The sequence below is a fragment of the Rana temporaria genome, chromosome 4 (assembly GCF_905171775.1).
Source record: "Rana temporaria chromosome 4, aRanTem1.1, whole genome shotgun sequence".
In the NCBI taxonomy this organism is placed as follows: Eukaryota; Metazoa; Chordata; class Amphibia; order Anura; family Ranidae; genus Rana; species Rana temporaria.
In genome coordinates this window covers 52,708,918-52,727,056 of record NC_053492.1, presented here as the reverse complement: position 1 = coordinate 52,727,056, position 18,139 = coordinate 52,708,918, and the positions used below count along the sequence as shown (strand labels likewise).

The following is an 18,139-nucleotide window of genomic DNA, read 5'->3' as shown; positions in this document are numbered from 1 at the left end:
TAATTCACTCCCTGGTCATGTCTCGCCTTGATTACTGCAACTCCCTCCTCATTGGCTTACCTCTGCATACTCTAACCTCCTTCAGTCCATCATGAATGCTGCTGCCAGACTCATCCACCTTACCAACCGCTCCGTCTCTGCTACTCCCCTCTGTCCCTCCACTGGCTTCCGCTCACCCATTAAATTAAATTCAAACTACTAACAATTACCTATAAAGCTATCCACAACTCTGCCCCCAGCTACATCAATGACCTAGTTTCTAAATACCAACCTAATCTTTCTCTTCGTTCTTCTCAAGACCTCCTACTCTCTAGCTCTCTCATCACCTGCTCCCATGCGCGTCTCCAGGACTTTTCCAGAGCCTCTCCAAGCCTATGGAACTCCTTACCCCAATCTATCTGTCTATCTCCTTCTCTATTAGCTTTTAGAGGATCCCTGAAAACCCTCCTCTTCAGAGAAGCCTACCCTTCCCACACCTAACAACTGTATTTTCATTTGAGTCCATCTGATCATCCCACACAGCTAACTACCATTGTTCCACTTGACCCTCCTTTCTAGATTGTAAGCTCTAATGAGCAGGGTCCTCTGATCCCTCCTGTATTGAATTGTATTGTGACTGTACTGTCTTCCCTGATGTAAAGCGCTGAGCAAACTGTTGGCGCTATATAAATCCTGTATAATAATAATAATAATAATAATTATGAATAGCCTGTGTGTTTTGAACCATGACTTAACTTTCAAGGTATGTGAGAAGGTAACTTAATGGCCTTATCCAAAACTTTCTTAAAGCCATATATCCTATGAAGAGACAAAAGTCTAGCGAAGTCTGGCATAAAATGCCATTAAAGACACATCTCATGATAGTTTTTCTTCTGGGCTTAAGTCAAAGGTTATTTAGGATGAGAAGTTGAAATCCTAAAAATTTCTAAAAATCAATTTAATCCAACACTGCCCCCTATTGATCACTGTGCGTAAGGTTAAGTACTGCTCTCTGTTGGTAGTTATGGGGTAAATGACATGTAATTGACATCATTTATGACATGAAAGGCATAACCACACCTACTTTTTTTGGGTGGGATAAAGGTGGTAGACACATAGCAGTGAGGGAGAGCGGAGAGAACAGAGAGCTAAGAGGGAAGAAAAGTAAAACGAGAGAAGAACAGAAATATCAGAAAGAGAAAGGTTCCTTGGTTACACAGCTGATATCTCTCAAACAAAAGATTCTTATATTTCTGGTAAAGTATAATTTTCTTCTGCCTATTGGTAATTGAATTATTCGAACATATACATAGCTAAACCATTAAATCTTTTCTTTTCTCTTTTTTAACATATATGATCACCCCCTGCCATCCATACCATTGGGTTTCTATCTGAGGTTTGTGGATCTTCAAGGAGAGAGACTGCAGCACTTTTTGTCAGCGGATCTTTGATTCTTCTAAGCTTTGTTTGACCTCCCTGAGTAAGGGTGGTCGCAGGCTTTCGTGTAAGCCTTTCTTTCAAATGTGGTGACGGGTATCACAGCTGTTGAGCACCTTACCTACGTTCTAAACTGCATTTGGAGTCACTGCCATTGGACAAATTTAGGAACTTTTGTATTTGTATTACACTTCATATACTTTATACGTTTTATATTTTTTTTGTGCGTTTTGCGTGCGACTTCAGTGTCATCACACAAGAATTGCATAACATTTTCTTTGGACTATACACAATTTTATGTACTGCACTGTATAGCTGTACTTTATTGGTTATTTTTTATTTTGTTTTTCAGGTCATATAATTTACTGTTTGCATTACTATGTCATTTATGCACAGGTTCACTCCACATCTAACTTAGCGCTGCACTTTTTTGTTTATATTGTTAATTGGTGCCCAATATCTGGGTTATAGTGATCAGCTGCAGGTCACAATTTCATCAAGTATACATTTCATCAAGTATACATCACTTTAGGATTGTTTTAAATCACTGAGCACAGATATTAATTAATTGTATTATGCCCCATGGAACCCTGCTACCTGCAAGCAACGATTCCTGTACTGACTCCGCCTCCTGAAACTTCTTCTCTCAGCACCTCTGTAGTAAAGAAGGCAGGTTCTGTGAGATGTACGACACAGCAGTGCCTAATCTTCTCCCCTGAGGGTGGATGCACAGCGGTGACTCCTTTTGTCCTACACTCCTGGATTCTTTCTCATCAATATGTACTAATGGATAAGGCCCCTTGCACACTGGGGCGTTTTTCATGCGGTACAGCGCTAAAAATAGCGCTGCTATACCGCATGCAAAATCATGCCCTGTAGTGTTCAATGTGAAAGCCCAAAGGCTTTCACATTGAAGCGGTGCGCTAGCAGGAGCGCACCAAAAGTCCTGCTAGCCGCATCTTTACCGCGGTATAGGAGCGGTGTGTTCACCGCTCCTATACCGCGCCTTCCCATTGAAATCAATGGGAAAACGCGGTAATACCGCCCGCAACGCTTTTTCGGCCGCTAGCGGGGGTTAAAACCTCACCGCTAGCGCCCGAATATCGCGGTAAATACGACGGTATAGCCGCGCTACAAATAGCGCGGCCATACCGTCACCGCGGCTTCACGCCTCAGTGTGAAAGCAGCCTTAATGTTTTAATCACTAATGGGACTATACTACCAATGTTGAATTACAATTTGCACAGTGCACTTTATTTAGCGACACTATCAAGCAGATGATGGTGTTAGAGCAGGGGTGCCCAACCAGTGGCACGGGGGCCACATGTGGCCCGTGGAGCCTTCTGATGTGGCCCACGACCCCTTGCTCTGGCAAGCCCAGATCGCAGGTTGCCGACTCATCATCCCAGAGCATCAGTGTTGTGAATGAAGCCGGCGGTAGAGAAAGCAAGCAGCTGCAGAGCGACATAAGCTGATGTTTCCAAATGCACTCTGCCCTGGACAGAAAATAGCCGGGTGAAAACAGAATGGAAGACTGTTATTTAAGGTAAGTTTATTACAGAAATCAGTGTATATATGGGCATATCTATTTTGCAGTGGTTACTAGGCTGCTTTCAAACTAATCCACAGGTGCAGTGTAGTGCACCTGCAGGTTACCTGCACTGAGCCATAGGGGCAGATTCACGTACAGCCGCGCAAAATTGTGCGGGCGTAACGTATCTGATTTACATTACGCCTCCGCAACTTACACGGGCAAGTGCTGTATTCTCAAAGCACTTGCTCCGTAAGTTGCGGCGGCGTAGCGAAATCACCCGGCGTAATTCAAATTCGGCGGGTAGGGGGCGTGTATCATTTAAATCAATCGCGTCCCCGCGCCGAACGAACGGCGCATGCGCCGTCCGTAAAATATCCCATTTTGCATTGCTCCAAATGACGTCGCAAGGACGTCATTGGTTTCGACGTGAACGTAAATGACGTCCAGCCCCATTCACGGACGACTTACGCAAACGACGTAACTTTTTAAAATTTCGACGCGGGAACGACGGCCATACTTAACATTGGCTGCGCCTCATATAGCAGGGGCAACTTTACGCCGGGAAAAGCCTAACATAAACGTTGTAACTTTACTGCGTCGGCCGCGCGTACGTTCGGGAATTCGCGTATCTAGCTAATTTGCATACTTGACACGGAATTCGACGGAAGCGCCACCTAGTGGTCAAAAAAAAATGCAGTTTAGATCCGACGGTGTAAGAGACTTACGCCTGTTGGATCTAATGGATATCTATGCGTAACTGATTCTAAGAATCAGTCGCATAGATACGACGGCGCAACGTAGAGATCTCGGTTGTGAATCTGGGCCATAGACTTCTGTTATTACCTGTGGGTTTGGTGTGCTTTCAGAAATTGCACCACACCTGCAGGGTATAATAGAATTCTATGGCAAAGTGCAGGTAACCTGCAGGAAAACAACAGGTGCACATGGCGCATCATTGTGAAAGCAGCCTTAGGACCCAATCGGACCCTCCATTCACCTCTATGTCCATTTACCCCCACTTACCTCCAATCAAATCAGCTAAAAAAAAACATAAGGAGATGCGTCCCCTTCCGCCTGGGCGAATTGAATTGGAGGGCCCATAGAGTAGCGTGGGCTGTGTCCGTGTCCGTTCATCATATGCAGCGTGGGCACAGACCTGTCATCCACCCATTCCACTCATTTTGGCCCGCGACTAGTTACCAAGTCGCTTCAGTGGCCCTCGCTCTTCAAAAGGTTGGGCACCAATGTGTTAGAGTATTTGTATATGCACAGTGATTTATTTTGTATATCACGGTATGTTGATATGTCAATACTCAACATTTGATTCTTAGCGCTGCACTGTTTTCATTTTATTCATTCACACAATTATTGTTAAAATTGTATACTGGCTGCTGTTTGTTTATGTGTATAGCGCAATATTTTTATATTAATTCAGTTAAATGAATTGAGCCAAGGGACATGGAAAATAAAATACCATTAGAGGTATTAGTTTATTGTTGTATTTGTTGATGATGATGATAAGGAGGGTGATAACAAATGATGAAAGCTGGAGACAGGTAGCTGGGATAAAGGGATACCAAAGACCTGAACTTCACAGAGCTGCAGATATTTGCTTTTGTGTGGTAAGATGATGTTCACGTATTGGCCAAGTATTCCCGTACACTGGAAGGTTTGGGTGGAGCCATTTGACATGCCGCTAATCTGTGCACACCTAAATATAGAAGTAGAATGACAGAAAACAAAATAATTTAATATTAACAATAATACACACTACCAACCTTTAAATATAAAATATTAAAGTAGCTCCTAACCCAATCACTGAATCAGCTGAAAACGTTTGCATGTTATTGTTATTTCAATAGTTGACAATAGTGTACCATGACTGTGCCATGTCTGTTTTACATGTATGCTCCACCAGGGGCACATGTGAGAGGGTGACAATCATAGGCGTGCTCAAGGGGTGTGCCAGGTGTGCCTGGGCACACCCTAATTCTGAGGTTGGCAACCCATCAATTGTGATCTACCTGCGGATCGTGGGCAGGTGACAGGTAAACCGCAATCTTTACTTGCTAACCCCCAGAATCTGGACAGGAAGGGCAGCAGGACTGGGATAGAGTGGAACCAATCTGTATTTTCCTCCTGCAGCAGCTGAAAGTAGGCTTCTCCTCCTCTCCCCAACATGCAACTGCTACAGGAGCAAAATACAGGGGGGATCAGTACCAATATATGCCACCGCCTCCACCCCTCCTGTCCCTGTTAATCTTCTTTCTGCTGCCTGGGTCCCCCTTGCTCCCCCCCCATTGTTTCAGGATGGATAGTGGGGAAGAGGCCGGGACATATGTCGCACATGCTTATGTGTTGGAGTTTGAGGTGCACACCCTAAATGCAATAGGCTGTGCACGCCTATGGTGACAATGTAAAGATACAATTGATCAGGTATCATCCCATTACAGTAAGTGCCTGAACAAGGATCAGGTATTCTTTAACTACCTCAATACCAGCATGTTACACCCCCTTTCTTTCTAGGCCATTTTGTTAGTTTTCAGTGCTTTAATAGTTTCACTGACAATATCTCAGTCATAGGATACTGTAATCAATATACATTTATTTGAATTAGCCCTCAAACCCTCTGAAGCGGGCTTCTAAACATTTGTTTCATGGATGGGTCCTGGAAGGCAGGTATGTGCCCCCCTTATTTGAGTTGTGGGGGCCACGATAGGCAGAAAAGAGTACCCAGAGATTCTCACCTATATAGGGTAAGGGGTTCAAGGGTGGTCCGTTACAGCAGGGAAAACCAGTTTACAGCTTTCTCAGTATTGTTAAGTCCAGGTATGGAAAAGGAAATGCAGAGGCTCAAATAGATATTGGGAGTTATTTACGAAAAGGCAAATCCACTTTGCACTACAAAGTGCACTTGAAATTGCACTGAAAGTGCACTTGGAAGTGCAGTCGCTGTAAATCTGAGGGGTAGATCTAAAATGAGGGGAAGCTCTGCTGATTTTATTATCCAATCATGTGCAAGCTAAAATGCTGTTTTTTATTTTCCTTGCATGTCCCCCTCGGATCTACAGCGACAGCACTTTGAAGTGCAATTTCAAGTGCACTTTGCACTTGTAGTTTGCACTTGTAGTGCAAAGTGGATTTGCCTTTCGTAAATAACACCCATTGAGTGGGAAAGAGCCAGCTGAAGCAAGTGGGAACTCGCCAACTATTTACGGCCACAAGGTGGCTCCAATATGCCAAATATGGACCAAAAATATGTACCAAATATGTACCAAAAATATGTAGAAGAATACGTATCGGACTAAACTGAAAAAAAATGTTTTTTTTTTTTTTAAATTAGATATTTATTATAGCAACAAGTAAAAAATACTGTGTTTTTTTCAAAATTGACAGTCTATTTTTGTTTATAGCGCAAAAAATAAAAACCGCACAGGTGATCAAATACCACCAAAAGAAAGCTCTATTTGTGGGAAAAGAAAGGAAGTAAATTTTGTTTGGGTGCCACGTGGCACGATCGCGCAATTGTCATTCAAAGCGTGACAGTACCGAAAGCTGAAATTTTGCCTGGGCAGGAAGGGGGTATACAGGTGGTTCTCCAAAAATTTTCAAATTGTGATAAAGTTCATTATTTTCTGTAATGTACTGATAAACATTAGACTTTCATATATTTTAGATTCATTACACACAACTGAAGTAGTTCAAGCCTTTTTATTGTTTTAATATTGATGATTTTGGCATACAGCTCATGAAAACCCAAAATTCCTATCTCAAAAAATTAGCATATCATGAAAAGGTTCTCTAAACAAGCTCTTAACCCAGTCATCTGAATCAACTAATTAACTCTAAACACCTACAAAAGATTCCTGAGGCTTTTAAAAACTCCCAGCCTGGTTCATTACTCCAAACCGCAATCATGGGTAAGACTGCCGACCTGACTGCTGTCCAGAAGGCCATCATTGACACCCTCAAGCAAGAGGGTAAGACACAGAAAGAAATTTCTGAACGAATAGGCTGTTCCCTGAGTGCTGTATCAAGGCACCTCAGTGGGAAGTCTGTGGGAAGGAAAAAGTGTGGCAGAAAACGCTGCACAACGAGAAGAGGTAACCGGACCCTGAGGAAGATTGTGGAGAAGGACCGATTCCAGACCTTGGGGGACCTCTGGAAGCAGTGGACTGAGTCTGGAGTAGAAACATCCAGAGCCACCGTGTACATGCGTGTACAGGAAATGGGCTACAGGTGCCGCATTCCCCAGGTCAAACCACTTTTGAACCAGAAACAGCTGCAGAAGCGCCTGACCTGGGCTACAGAGAAGCAACACTGGACTGTTACTCAGTGGTCCAAAGTACTTTTTTCGGATGAAAGCAAATTTTGCATGTCATTCGGTAATCAAGGAAATGTGTACGTACACATTTCCTTATTTACTTATGGGCTTAGTGATGAGAATATTGTTTTAAAGTCTTTTTAAGTTTTCTAGTGTTTTAGCGCCATTACACCTAACATTATTCATATCTGTCTTGAGTGTGTGAACACTTTTCGTCGTGGCTGCTATTTATTAATTTTAGTTTGGTTTTTTACTTAGAATTATCCTTGATTAGGGTGATTTGCGCATTGGTTCCCCCTCTTATCATATTCGGTAATCAAGGTGCCAGAGTCTGGAGGAAGACTGGGGAGAGGGAAATGCCAAAATGCCTGAAGTCCAGTGTCAAGTACCCACAGTCAGTGATGGTCTGGGGTGCCATGTCAGCTGCTGGTGTTGGTCCACTGTGTTTTATCAAGGGCAGGGTGAATGCAGCTAGCTATCAGGAGATTTTGGAGCACTTCATGCTTCCATCTGCTGAAAAGCTTTATGGAGATGAAGATTTCATTTTTCAGCACGACCTGGCACCTGCTCACAGTGCCAAAACCACTGGTAAATGGTTTACTGACCATGGTATTACTGTGCTCAATTGGCCTGCCAACTCTCCTGACCTGAACCCATAGAGAATCTGTGGGATATTGGGAAGAGAAAGTTGAGAGACGCAAGACCCAACACTCTGGATGAGCTTAAGGCCGCTACCAAAGCATCCTGGGCCGCATTGAAGCAGTCATTTCTGCAAAAGGATTCCCGACCAAGTATCGAGTGCATAACTGAACATAATTATTTGAAGGTTGACTTTTTATTTATTAAAAACACTTTTCTTTTATTAGTCGGATGAAATATGCAAATTTTTTTAGATAGGAATTTTGGGTTTTCATGAGCTGTATGCCAAAATCATCAATATTAAAACAATAAAAGGCTTGAACTACTTCAGTTGTGTGTAATGAATCTAAAATATATGAAAGTCTAATGTTTATCAGTACATTACAGAAAATAATGAACTTTATCACAATATGCAAATTTTTTGAGAACCACCTGTATTCACAAAAAAAAAAAAAAAAAATGAATATATTCACATTGGATTGTTATAAAAAAAATATATTTACATTGGATTGTTATTTCCGTCATTTTGCAGGGAGTTTCCAATGAGTAGTAAACCTCCGTTGACCAATTCCCCACAGCAGTCTCCTCTGTTAGTGATGGTGACGTGGGATATTACATGTGGCTCATGCAAGTCCACCCTCCACCAAGCTGACTCGTCATTGTTTGTGCTGGAGCAGGACCCAAAGCCGAAGTTAGAATTTAGGTTTCCATCAATAGCGTTTATAGCAAGGGAGAGATACCCGATATCAAAGTTGTAGAAGACAGAAGACTGGGTTGCGCGGCCTTTTAGGGCAACATTTCTATCTGTGGGTAAAAGGGATACAATGCAGAGATTTTAAGTTCCAGATTACAATGTCTCCTTAAAAATAAGTGAGGACCAACCACTTATTTCCCAAATTTTGACTCCAGGCCCCTTTCCTCTTGAGGTCCCCACTGGCGGCATGTTGTCGTTATTGTTTTTTAATTCTTACCTTTTTCATGATGTTTATAGTTATGAGACTTGCTGGCTCCTCTTCTTCTTGGCTTTTTTTTGTGTTTTAAACAGACAGGCCTCGTACACACGACGAGTTTCTCAGCAAAAACCAGCAAGAAACTTGCTGGGAGATATTTTTTTGCCGAGGAAACCGGTCGTGTGTACATTTTCGTCTAGGAAACTGAAGAGAAACTTGACGAGCCAAAAACAGTGCATGTTCTCTATTTCCTTGACGGGAATGGAGAAAATTGGCTTGTCGAGTTCCTCGACATCCTAACAAGGAACTCGACGAGGAAAACGATGTGTTTCGCCCGTCGAGTTCCTCGGTCGTGTGTACGAGGCTTTAGACGTGGATAATTGGTTGATCATCAATAAACTGTAAGTGAAGGCTACTTTGCTCAGAGTGTGGGACCCTGATGTCCTTCACTTAAAGTGATTCTAAAGGTTGTGATAAAAAAACAAAAAAAAACAAACATGCTGTACCTGATCAGTGCAGTGGTTTTGCACAGAGCAGCCCCGATCCTCTCCTTTTTGGTTCCCTACCAGTTCAATACCAGTCGTGTTAGTAGAAGTTTGGTGAGAGACGATTCACGTTTTTCAGCCTCGTGCTTTTCAGTCCCAGCGTGACAAATGTGCTATCTCCATTATGAACGCTAGTTTCACCAGACCGAGCACTTCCGTCTCGTACTTAATTCAGAGCATGCGTGGAATTTTGTGCGTCGGAATTGGCCACACACGATTGGAATTTACAAGAACACATTTTGTTGTCGGAAAATGTGAGAACCAGCTCTCAAATTTTTGTTGTCGGAAATTCTGACCGTGTGTAGGCCCCATTTCCGACAACAGGCTCCCATCGAACATTTGTTGTCAGAAATTCCAAGCGTGTGTATGCGGCATTAGACTGGGATGCATTAAATTTCATGTGCGCAGGCGTCCCAATACTTTTGGTAATATAGTGTATGTGTGTATAAATAAAATTTGTATATACAATATATGTATGTACAATATACAAATAAATGTTTTTTACAATGTATTTGTACTATTTTGTGTCTGTTTTCTTTTGATATATCACCAATTAAAAGACCAATTTAAAAAAAAAAATATATATATATATATATATATATATATATATATATATATATATATAATTCCTCTGGATACACTAGGTAGTTGCAATAACATGTAGATTTTCTAACATGCCAAAGTTGTCAAATATTTGTTTTACCCTCCGTCATGAATGGATTAATAATATGGGCTAGATTCACAAAGAGTTACGCCGGTGTATCAGTAGATACGCCGACGTAACTCGGAATCTAAGCCCGTCGTAAGTTTAAGTGTATTCTCAAACTGAGATACACTTAAAGCGGAGGTTCACCCATAGAGAACACATTTTCCCCTTAGCTTCATGCTCGTTTGGTCTAGGGGAATCGGCTAGTTGTTTTAAAATATGACCTGTACTTACCGTTTACGAGATGCATCTTCTCCACCGCTTCCGGGTATGGGCTGCGGGACTGGGCGTTCCTTCTTGATTAATAGTCTTCAGAGAGGCTTCCGACGGTCGCATCCATCGCGTCACGATTTTCCGAAAGAAGCCGAACGTCGGTGCGCAGGCGCAGTATAGAGCCGCACCGACGTTCGGCTTCTTTCGGCTACGAGTGACGCGATGGATGCGACCGTCGGAAGCCTCTCGGAAGACTGTCAATCAAGAAGGAACGCCCGCTCCCGAAGACCCATACCCGGAAGCGACGGAGAAGATGCATCTCGAAAACGGGTAAGTACTGCTCATATTTTAAAACAACTAGCCGATTCCCCTAGACAAAATGAGCATCCATCTAAGGGGAAAAGGTAAAAAAATAAATAAATGGGTGAACTCCCGCTTTAAACCTAGCTAAAATACGACGGCCTGGGCCGTCGTATCTTAGGGTGCAATTTTTCCGCTGGCCGCTAGGTGGCGCTTCCGTTTATTTCGGCGTAGAATATGTAAATGACTAGATACGCCAATTCACGAACGTACGCTTGCCCTTCGCAGTAAAGATACGCCATTTACGTAAGAGATACGCCGCGTAAAGATAAAGCTGCCCCCTAGGTGGCGTAGCCAATGTTAAGTATGGCCGTCGTTCCCGCGTCAAAATTTTAAAATTTTACGTCGTTTGCGGAAGTTGTCCTTGAATGGGGCTGGACGTAATTTACGTTCACGTCGAAACCAATACGTCCTTGCGGCGTACTTTGGAGCAATGGGATATGTACACGGACGGCGCATGCGCCGTTCGTAAAAAAACGTCAATCACGTCGGGTCACCACCCATTTACATAAAACACGCCCCCCTCATCCTCATTTGAATTAGGCGCGCTTACGCCGGCCCCATTTACGCTACGCCGCCGTAACTTAGGAGGCAAGTGCTTTGTGAATACAGCACCTGCCTCACTTACTTACGGTGGCATAGCGTAAATACGATACGCTACGCCGCCGTAACAATGCTCAAATCTACCTGAATCTAGCCCATTGTTTGTACGTAACTTTTTTGTGTTTTTTTTTCAACACTTTATTTGTTGCAGAGTAAACATTGGAAAAATAGCAATGCACATTTTTGAAAGCTCCCAAACTTTGTACCAGTAACAAAATTTTGGTGTCTTAGTAAACAAGGTAAATCAGAGAATAAATGTCCCATTTTATATCTAGACTTGAGCAACACTTGTTTTAAAACTAATTCTGGTCAAATTGGAAAAAAAATCTTTTTTTTTTTTTTTTTTTACTCTTCTTTTAGAGAAGGTAATGACAGCAAAATGTTTTTAAAGTAACTTACATTCTGGAGGGAAAAGGGCATAGGCAGTATCAGTCATGATCCAGAAGAGGGCGAGTGTGAGTAACAATTCCATTTCTATTGCTGTTGAATCTCAACTCTAGTTCACGGAAACTAAAAGAGATCGGCATGTTATATTCATTCATGACAACTGTAAGAGAATATACATAGGGCTGGGCTCTAAGGTTCGAACATTTTAATTTGCACTGTTAAGCTGCAGCAAATGCGCATTGATGCACTGATGTGCTATTCATTCCACATGGAATGAATAGCACAATACTCCTTTCCAGAGTGTTTACGAGCCTTTCCGAGTGCAACCGAGTAGTCTCTCCGGCACCCCCCCCCCCCCCCCACCTAGAACGGATTTTGCTTGTAATCCAAAGTTCCACTGTACATAACCACACACTATTTTGTGCTGCATTAACAAAAATTAGCGCAAACACCTTTTTTAGTGGTTTAGGCAACACATTAAAATCACACAAAGCATGTAAATATACAAAATAACGCATTCTAACAAGCGTGTCAAATTGATGCAACAGTGTAGATATAGCCCTGGAAACTGCCCTTACAGTAGGAAATCCTTCCTTTTCAACCGGACTACTCGTAAAATGACTTTCCGTTACATGGCTTAACCCCTTCACTACCAGAGCTGTTTTTGAGTGTTTTTTGCCTTAAGATTAGTTAACCACTTAACCCCCGGACCATATTGATGCCCAAAGACCAGAGCACTTTTTGCGATTCGGGACTGCGCCGCTTTAACTGACAATTGCGCGGTCGTGCGACGTGGCTCCCAAACAAAATTGTAGTCTTTTTTTCCCCACAAATAAAGCTTTCTTTTGGTGGTATTTGATCACCTCTGCGGTTTTTATTTTTTGCGCTATAAACAAAAATAGAGCGACAACTTTGAAAAAAAAAAATATTTTTTACTTTTTGCTATAATAAATATCCCCCAAAAATATATAAAAAAACATTTTTTTTCCTCAGGTTAGGCCGATACGTATTCTTCTACATATTTTTCGTAAAAAAAAATTGCAATAAGCGTTTATTGATTGGTTTGCGCAAACAATATAGCGTTTACAAAATAGGGGGTATTTTTATGGCATTTTTATTAATATATTTTTTCTACTAGTAATGGCGGCGATCAGCGATTTTTTTTCGGTACTGCGACATTATGGCGGACACTTCGGACACTTTTGACACATTTTTGGGACCATTGGCATTTTTATAGCGATCAGTGCTATAAAAATGCATTGGATTACTATAAAAATGCCACTGGCAGTGAAGGGGTTAACACTAGGGGGCGGGGAAGGGGTTAAGTATATGCCTGGGTGTGTTCTTACTGTGTGGGGGGGGGGTGGCCTCACTAGGGGAAACACTGATCCTCTGTTCATACATTGTATGAACAGAAGATCAGCATTTCCCCCCCTGACAGGACCGGGAGCTGTGTTTTTACACACACAGCTCCCATTCCCCGCTCTGCAACGAGCAATCGCGGGTGCCTGGCGGCGATCGAGCCCGCCGGGCACACGCACGGGAGTCGGGGGTGAGCGGGGGATGCGTGCGCGCGCCTCCGGCGGCGCGCAAGCGCCCCTAGTGGCCGCTCGAAGAGCCGACGTAATATGACGGGCTCTCGCCCAGGAGAGCCGACCTGCCGCCGTCATGACGGCGGCTGGTCGGCTAGTAGTTAAAGCCCTTAACCACTTCCCTACCCACCCATAGTCATATGACGTCCACAGATGGGATCTCCCATCCTGGGTAGACGTCATATGACATCCTGTGCTTCCCGGCCATCTAGGGTGTGCGCACGCGTGTCCGCTGCATTGCGCGGGACCCAGTGCGCATGCCCAGCAGCCGCGATGTCCGCCGGGCACCCGCAATTGCCCGCAATCACGGCAGGATTGTGGATCTGTGTGTGTAAACACACAGATTCACGGTCCTGTCAGGTGAGGAGACCGATGTGTGTTCCCAGTACAGAGGACACACATCGGTCTCCTCCCCTTGTGAGTCCCCTCCCCTTACAGTTAGAATCACACATAAGGCCTTGTACACACGGTCGGACCAAACCGATGAGACTGGTCCGTCGGTTCGTTTTCAGCGGTTCACCGCTGAAGTGGCCTGATGGTCTGATGTGTGTACACACCATCAGTCCAAAATCCGAGCGGGTCAGAACGCGGTGACGTAAAACACACAACGTGCTGAATAAAACGAAGTTCAATGCTTCCAAGCATGCGTCGACTTGATTCTGAGCATGCGCTGGTTTTGAACCAATGCTTTTCTGTACTAACCATCGGTTTGGTCCGATCGCCCAGCGGTCCATGGGTTCGGTTGTGAAGCATGTTTAGAAATTTTGGACCGAAGAAAACCAGACCGCTAGCCTATACACATGGTCGGTTTGGTTCGATGAAACTGAACTTCGGTTCATTCTCAGCGGACCAAACCGACCACTTCAGCGCCCCCTAGTGTTAATCCCTTCCCTGCCAGTCACATTTATACAGTAATCAGTGCCGTTTTATAGCACTAATCGCTGTATAAATGTGAATGGTCCCAAAAATTTGTCAAAAGTGTCCGCTGCAATGTCACGGTCACAATAATAATAAAAATCTCTGATTGCTGCCATTACTAGTAAAAAAAATTAAAATAAATAGAAATGCAATAAAACTATCCCCTATTTTGTAAACGCTATAACTTTTGCGCAAACCAATCTATATACGCTTATTACGATTTTCTTTACCAAAAATATGTACAAGAATACGTATCGACATAAACTGAGGATTTTTTTTTTTTTTTTATAGATTTTTTTGGGGGATATTTATTATAGCAAAAAGTTTAAAATATTCCTATGCCTACATACATTTGTTAGAAGGTGTCCCTAATTCCCATCTCAGAAAGTTGGGACGTATGATGAGGGTCCCTTTTCATTGCTTGTACATATTTGGGATGTTGGCAACCACAAATTGCTGCTAAAAAATCCTCCTCCAACACATCCAGTTATGTTCATACATGCGTGTATACTGGGGGTGGCCTCAAAAAGTTTTGGGGGGCTTTAAGTGCTTAGGTAAAACTTTAAAGTGATACTATGGGTTAATTTTTATATATTTTTAAAATAACAAACATCTCATACTTACCTCCACTGTGCATCTCGTTTTGCACAGAGTGGCCCCGAACACCATCTTCTGGGGTCCCTTGGCGGCTCTCTCGGCTCCTCCCCGCTTCAGATAACCCCCTATAGGAAGCTCTCTCCCAAGGGGGTTACCTTGCGGGAGCACTCCTGAGTCCTGCATTCGGCGTCCATAGCCGCCGAGTGCAGGCCTTAGCCCCACCCCCCGGCGCCTGCCTCATTGGATTTGATTGACAGCAGCGGGAGCCAATGGCTGCGCTGCCATCAATCTATCCAATGAAGAGCCAAGAACCCCAGTCAAAGATCCAGCACATTCTAGACGTGGGACTTTCCAGGGCTTAGGTAAGTAAAACAAGGGGGCTGGGTCAGTAACTGTCAGATGTTTTTTTACCTTAACTACTAGCCGACCAGCCGCCGCAGTTATACGGCAGCAGGACGGCTCGGCTGCACGAAATGACGAAATGGCACTTCAGCCATTAGGGGCGCGTGCGCGCCCCCTGCTCGCCTCTGGTGCCGACGCGCGTGCCCGTCGGTTGCGATCACCACCAGGCACCCGCGATCGCTCGTTACAAAGCGAGAACCGGGAGCTGTGTGTGTAAACACACAGCTCCTGGTCCTTTCAGGGGGAGAAATGACTGATCGTCTGTCCATACAATGTATGAACAGCGATCTGTCATTTCCACTAGTCAGTCCCACCCCCCTTCAGTTAGAACACACCTAGGGAACATAACTAACCCCTTCCTCGCCCCCTAGTGGTTAACCCCTTCCCTGCCAGTGACATTTTTACAGTAATCAATGCATTTGTATAGCACTGATCGCTATAAAAATGCCAATGGTACCAAAAATGTGTCAAAAGTGTCCGAAGTGTCCGCCATAAGGTCGCAGTACCGATAAAAATCACTAATCGCCATTACTAGTAAAAAAAATTATATATTAATAAAAATGCCATAAAACTATCCCCTATTTTGTAGACGCTATAACTTTTGCGCAAACCAATCAATACACGCTTATTGCGATTTTTTTTTTACGAAAAATATGTAGAAGAATACGTATCGGCCTAAACTGATAAAAAAAAATGTTTTTCTATATTTTTGGGGGATATTTATTACAGCAAAAAGTAAAAAAATATTATTTTTTTTTTCAAAATTGTCGCTTTATTTTTGTTTATAGAGCAAAAAATAAAAACCGCAGAGGTGATCAAATACCACCAAAATAAAGCTCTATTTGTGGGAAAAAAGGACGCCAATTTTGTTTGAGAGCCACATCGCACGACCGCACAATGGTCAGTTAAACGACGCAGTGCCGAATCGCAAAAAGGGGCCCGGTCATTGACCAGCAAAATGGTCCGGGGCTGAAGTGGTTAATGCATAAGCTGCATTAAGCTGAAAAAAACATGAGGGTTTACAACCCTTTTAACTTTTTACACTTTTATTTACTATTTATTTTCACCAAACTTTATTTTTTATTAAATAAGGGTCAAAAACTTTCCCTATGTGATAGTAGCTTTTTTGGTGACAGGTTCTCATTTAATGAGACGTCTTGTATAATTTTTACTGAATGAATGATTCCTTGTGACTGGAGGAGGGTGGAAGAATGTCACAATCTCCCTTACTCCATACACAGAAAGTTTTGCATTCACTGAGATGAATATGTGACATTTATGAATGGATGTGGAGCACGAGTGACCCGCTATTAGAACTGTACTCCAGAAAGAACTTTACATTTCTGATGTTGGGCGCTTAGTGTACGGGAGTAATGATACCAGGGCTGGACTGGGACAAAAATTTGGCCCTGGACTTCATCCAGACCGACCCACTTTAATTCAATAAAATGCTGCCCCCACCCCCCCCCGAAAAATCACACCCACCAAAAGGCCCCTGAGAGAGAGGGGAATGAGAGAGAGGGAGGGTTGAGGAAAAGGGGGTGAGAGGGAGGTGAGTGTAAGAAAAAGAGAGTGAGTGTAAAAGAGAGGGGGTGAGTGTAGGACCCCTTTTTACACTGAGGCGTTTTTTAGGCGCTTTTGGGCTAAAAATAGCGCCTGTAAAGCGACTGCCAGGGCGAAAAGAAGCCGGACTGAGAGTCGGCTCTATAAGGCACCTGCGCACTGACGTTCGGCTTCTTTCGGCAACTCGTGACGCGCTGTATGCGACGGTTGGAAGCCTGTCAATCAATTAGGAACGTCCAGACCTGCAGATTATACCCGGAAGCCGCGGAGAACATATATCTATAAAACGGTATGTACGGCAACGATTATAAAAAAAACACCCGATTGTGCTTCTAACAACTCGCCTGAATCTAATGTTAAAATTTTTTTTTTTTGAGTGAACCCCCACAATAAATAGACATAAAAAAAATAAAAAATACAAAACAAAACTCTTACAATAAAGGTTCTTTTTTTTTACACAATGTTATTATAACACAATGTTATTATACGAAAGATAACATATAGTAAGGAACCCCCAATAAAAGTGACATAAAAGATCAGTTTAAACACTGGCAGAAATTCAAAACATGTACAAAAAGCAGACCAAAAAAAAAAAAAAAATACGTTTTCCATTTAGGTTTGAGGCTTATAGTACCCAAACATATTGTATAGTATATGTGACATTATAATGATTATATATATATATATATATATATATATATATATATATATATATATATATATATATATATATATATATATATATATATATATATATATATATATATATATATATATACCGTATATATATATATATATATACATATAAAATGATGTAAAAATATAATACATAATATAAATAATATGCTGTATAATATAAAATATAATAAAATTATATTTTATACAGTATATCTATCTATCTATATATATATATATATATATATATATATATATATATATATATATATATATATATATATATATATATATATATAAAGAAATTTATAAAAATAAAAAGCTTTACCTGTTTTTCTCTGAGGGTTTGAATATTTCCATTCACTTTTCTATCTGGAATAAGCTGCATATGAAAAACAACTGAACTTAAATATATGTGTTAATAACCTATCAGTTTGGATTAAACTATGATTTTATCTGCCATTATAAATAAGGCGACACCCCAATGATAAGACATTCATGTTCATTTCTATGTAAAGGTCATTATTAGCTGATATGCTGCACATAAAGAGGAAAGCATGGTTAGTAAAGTCTATGGAAGGTAGGGCACATGGGCATAAAAAAAAAAAAAAAAAAAAACATCATTTACAGGCATATAACATAATTTTAAATGCTTTTAACTCTTTTTATATATATATATATATATATATATATATATATATATATATATATATAT

At 42.0% G+C, this 18,139-nt stretch overlaps 1 protein-coding gene across 1 annotated transcript; it reads right to left on the bottom strand.

Moving 5' to 3' along the window:
- Positions 1-4,407: 4,407 nt before the first annotated feature.
- LOC120936215 (fucolectin-1-like) lies at positions 4,408-17,831 on the bottom strand. The gene is made up of 4 exons (XM_040348405.1): positions 17,753-17,831; positions 11,690-11,800; positions 8,417-8,717; positions 4,408-4,661 (listed from the first exon to the last, which is right to left on the bottom strand). The coding sequence occupies exons 2-4, from the start codon at positions 11,760-11,762 to the stop codon at positions 4,436-4,438; spliced, it is 600 nt and encodes a 199-aa protein (XP_040204339.1). The 5' UTR covers positions 11,763-11,800; positions 17,753-17,831; the 3' UTR covers positions 4,408-4,435.
- Positions 17,832-18,139: the final 308 nt, after the last annotated feature.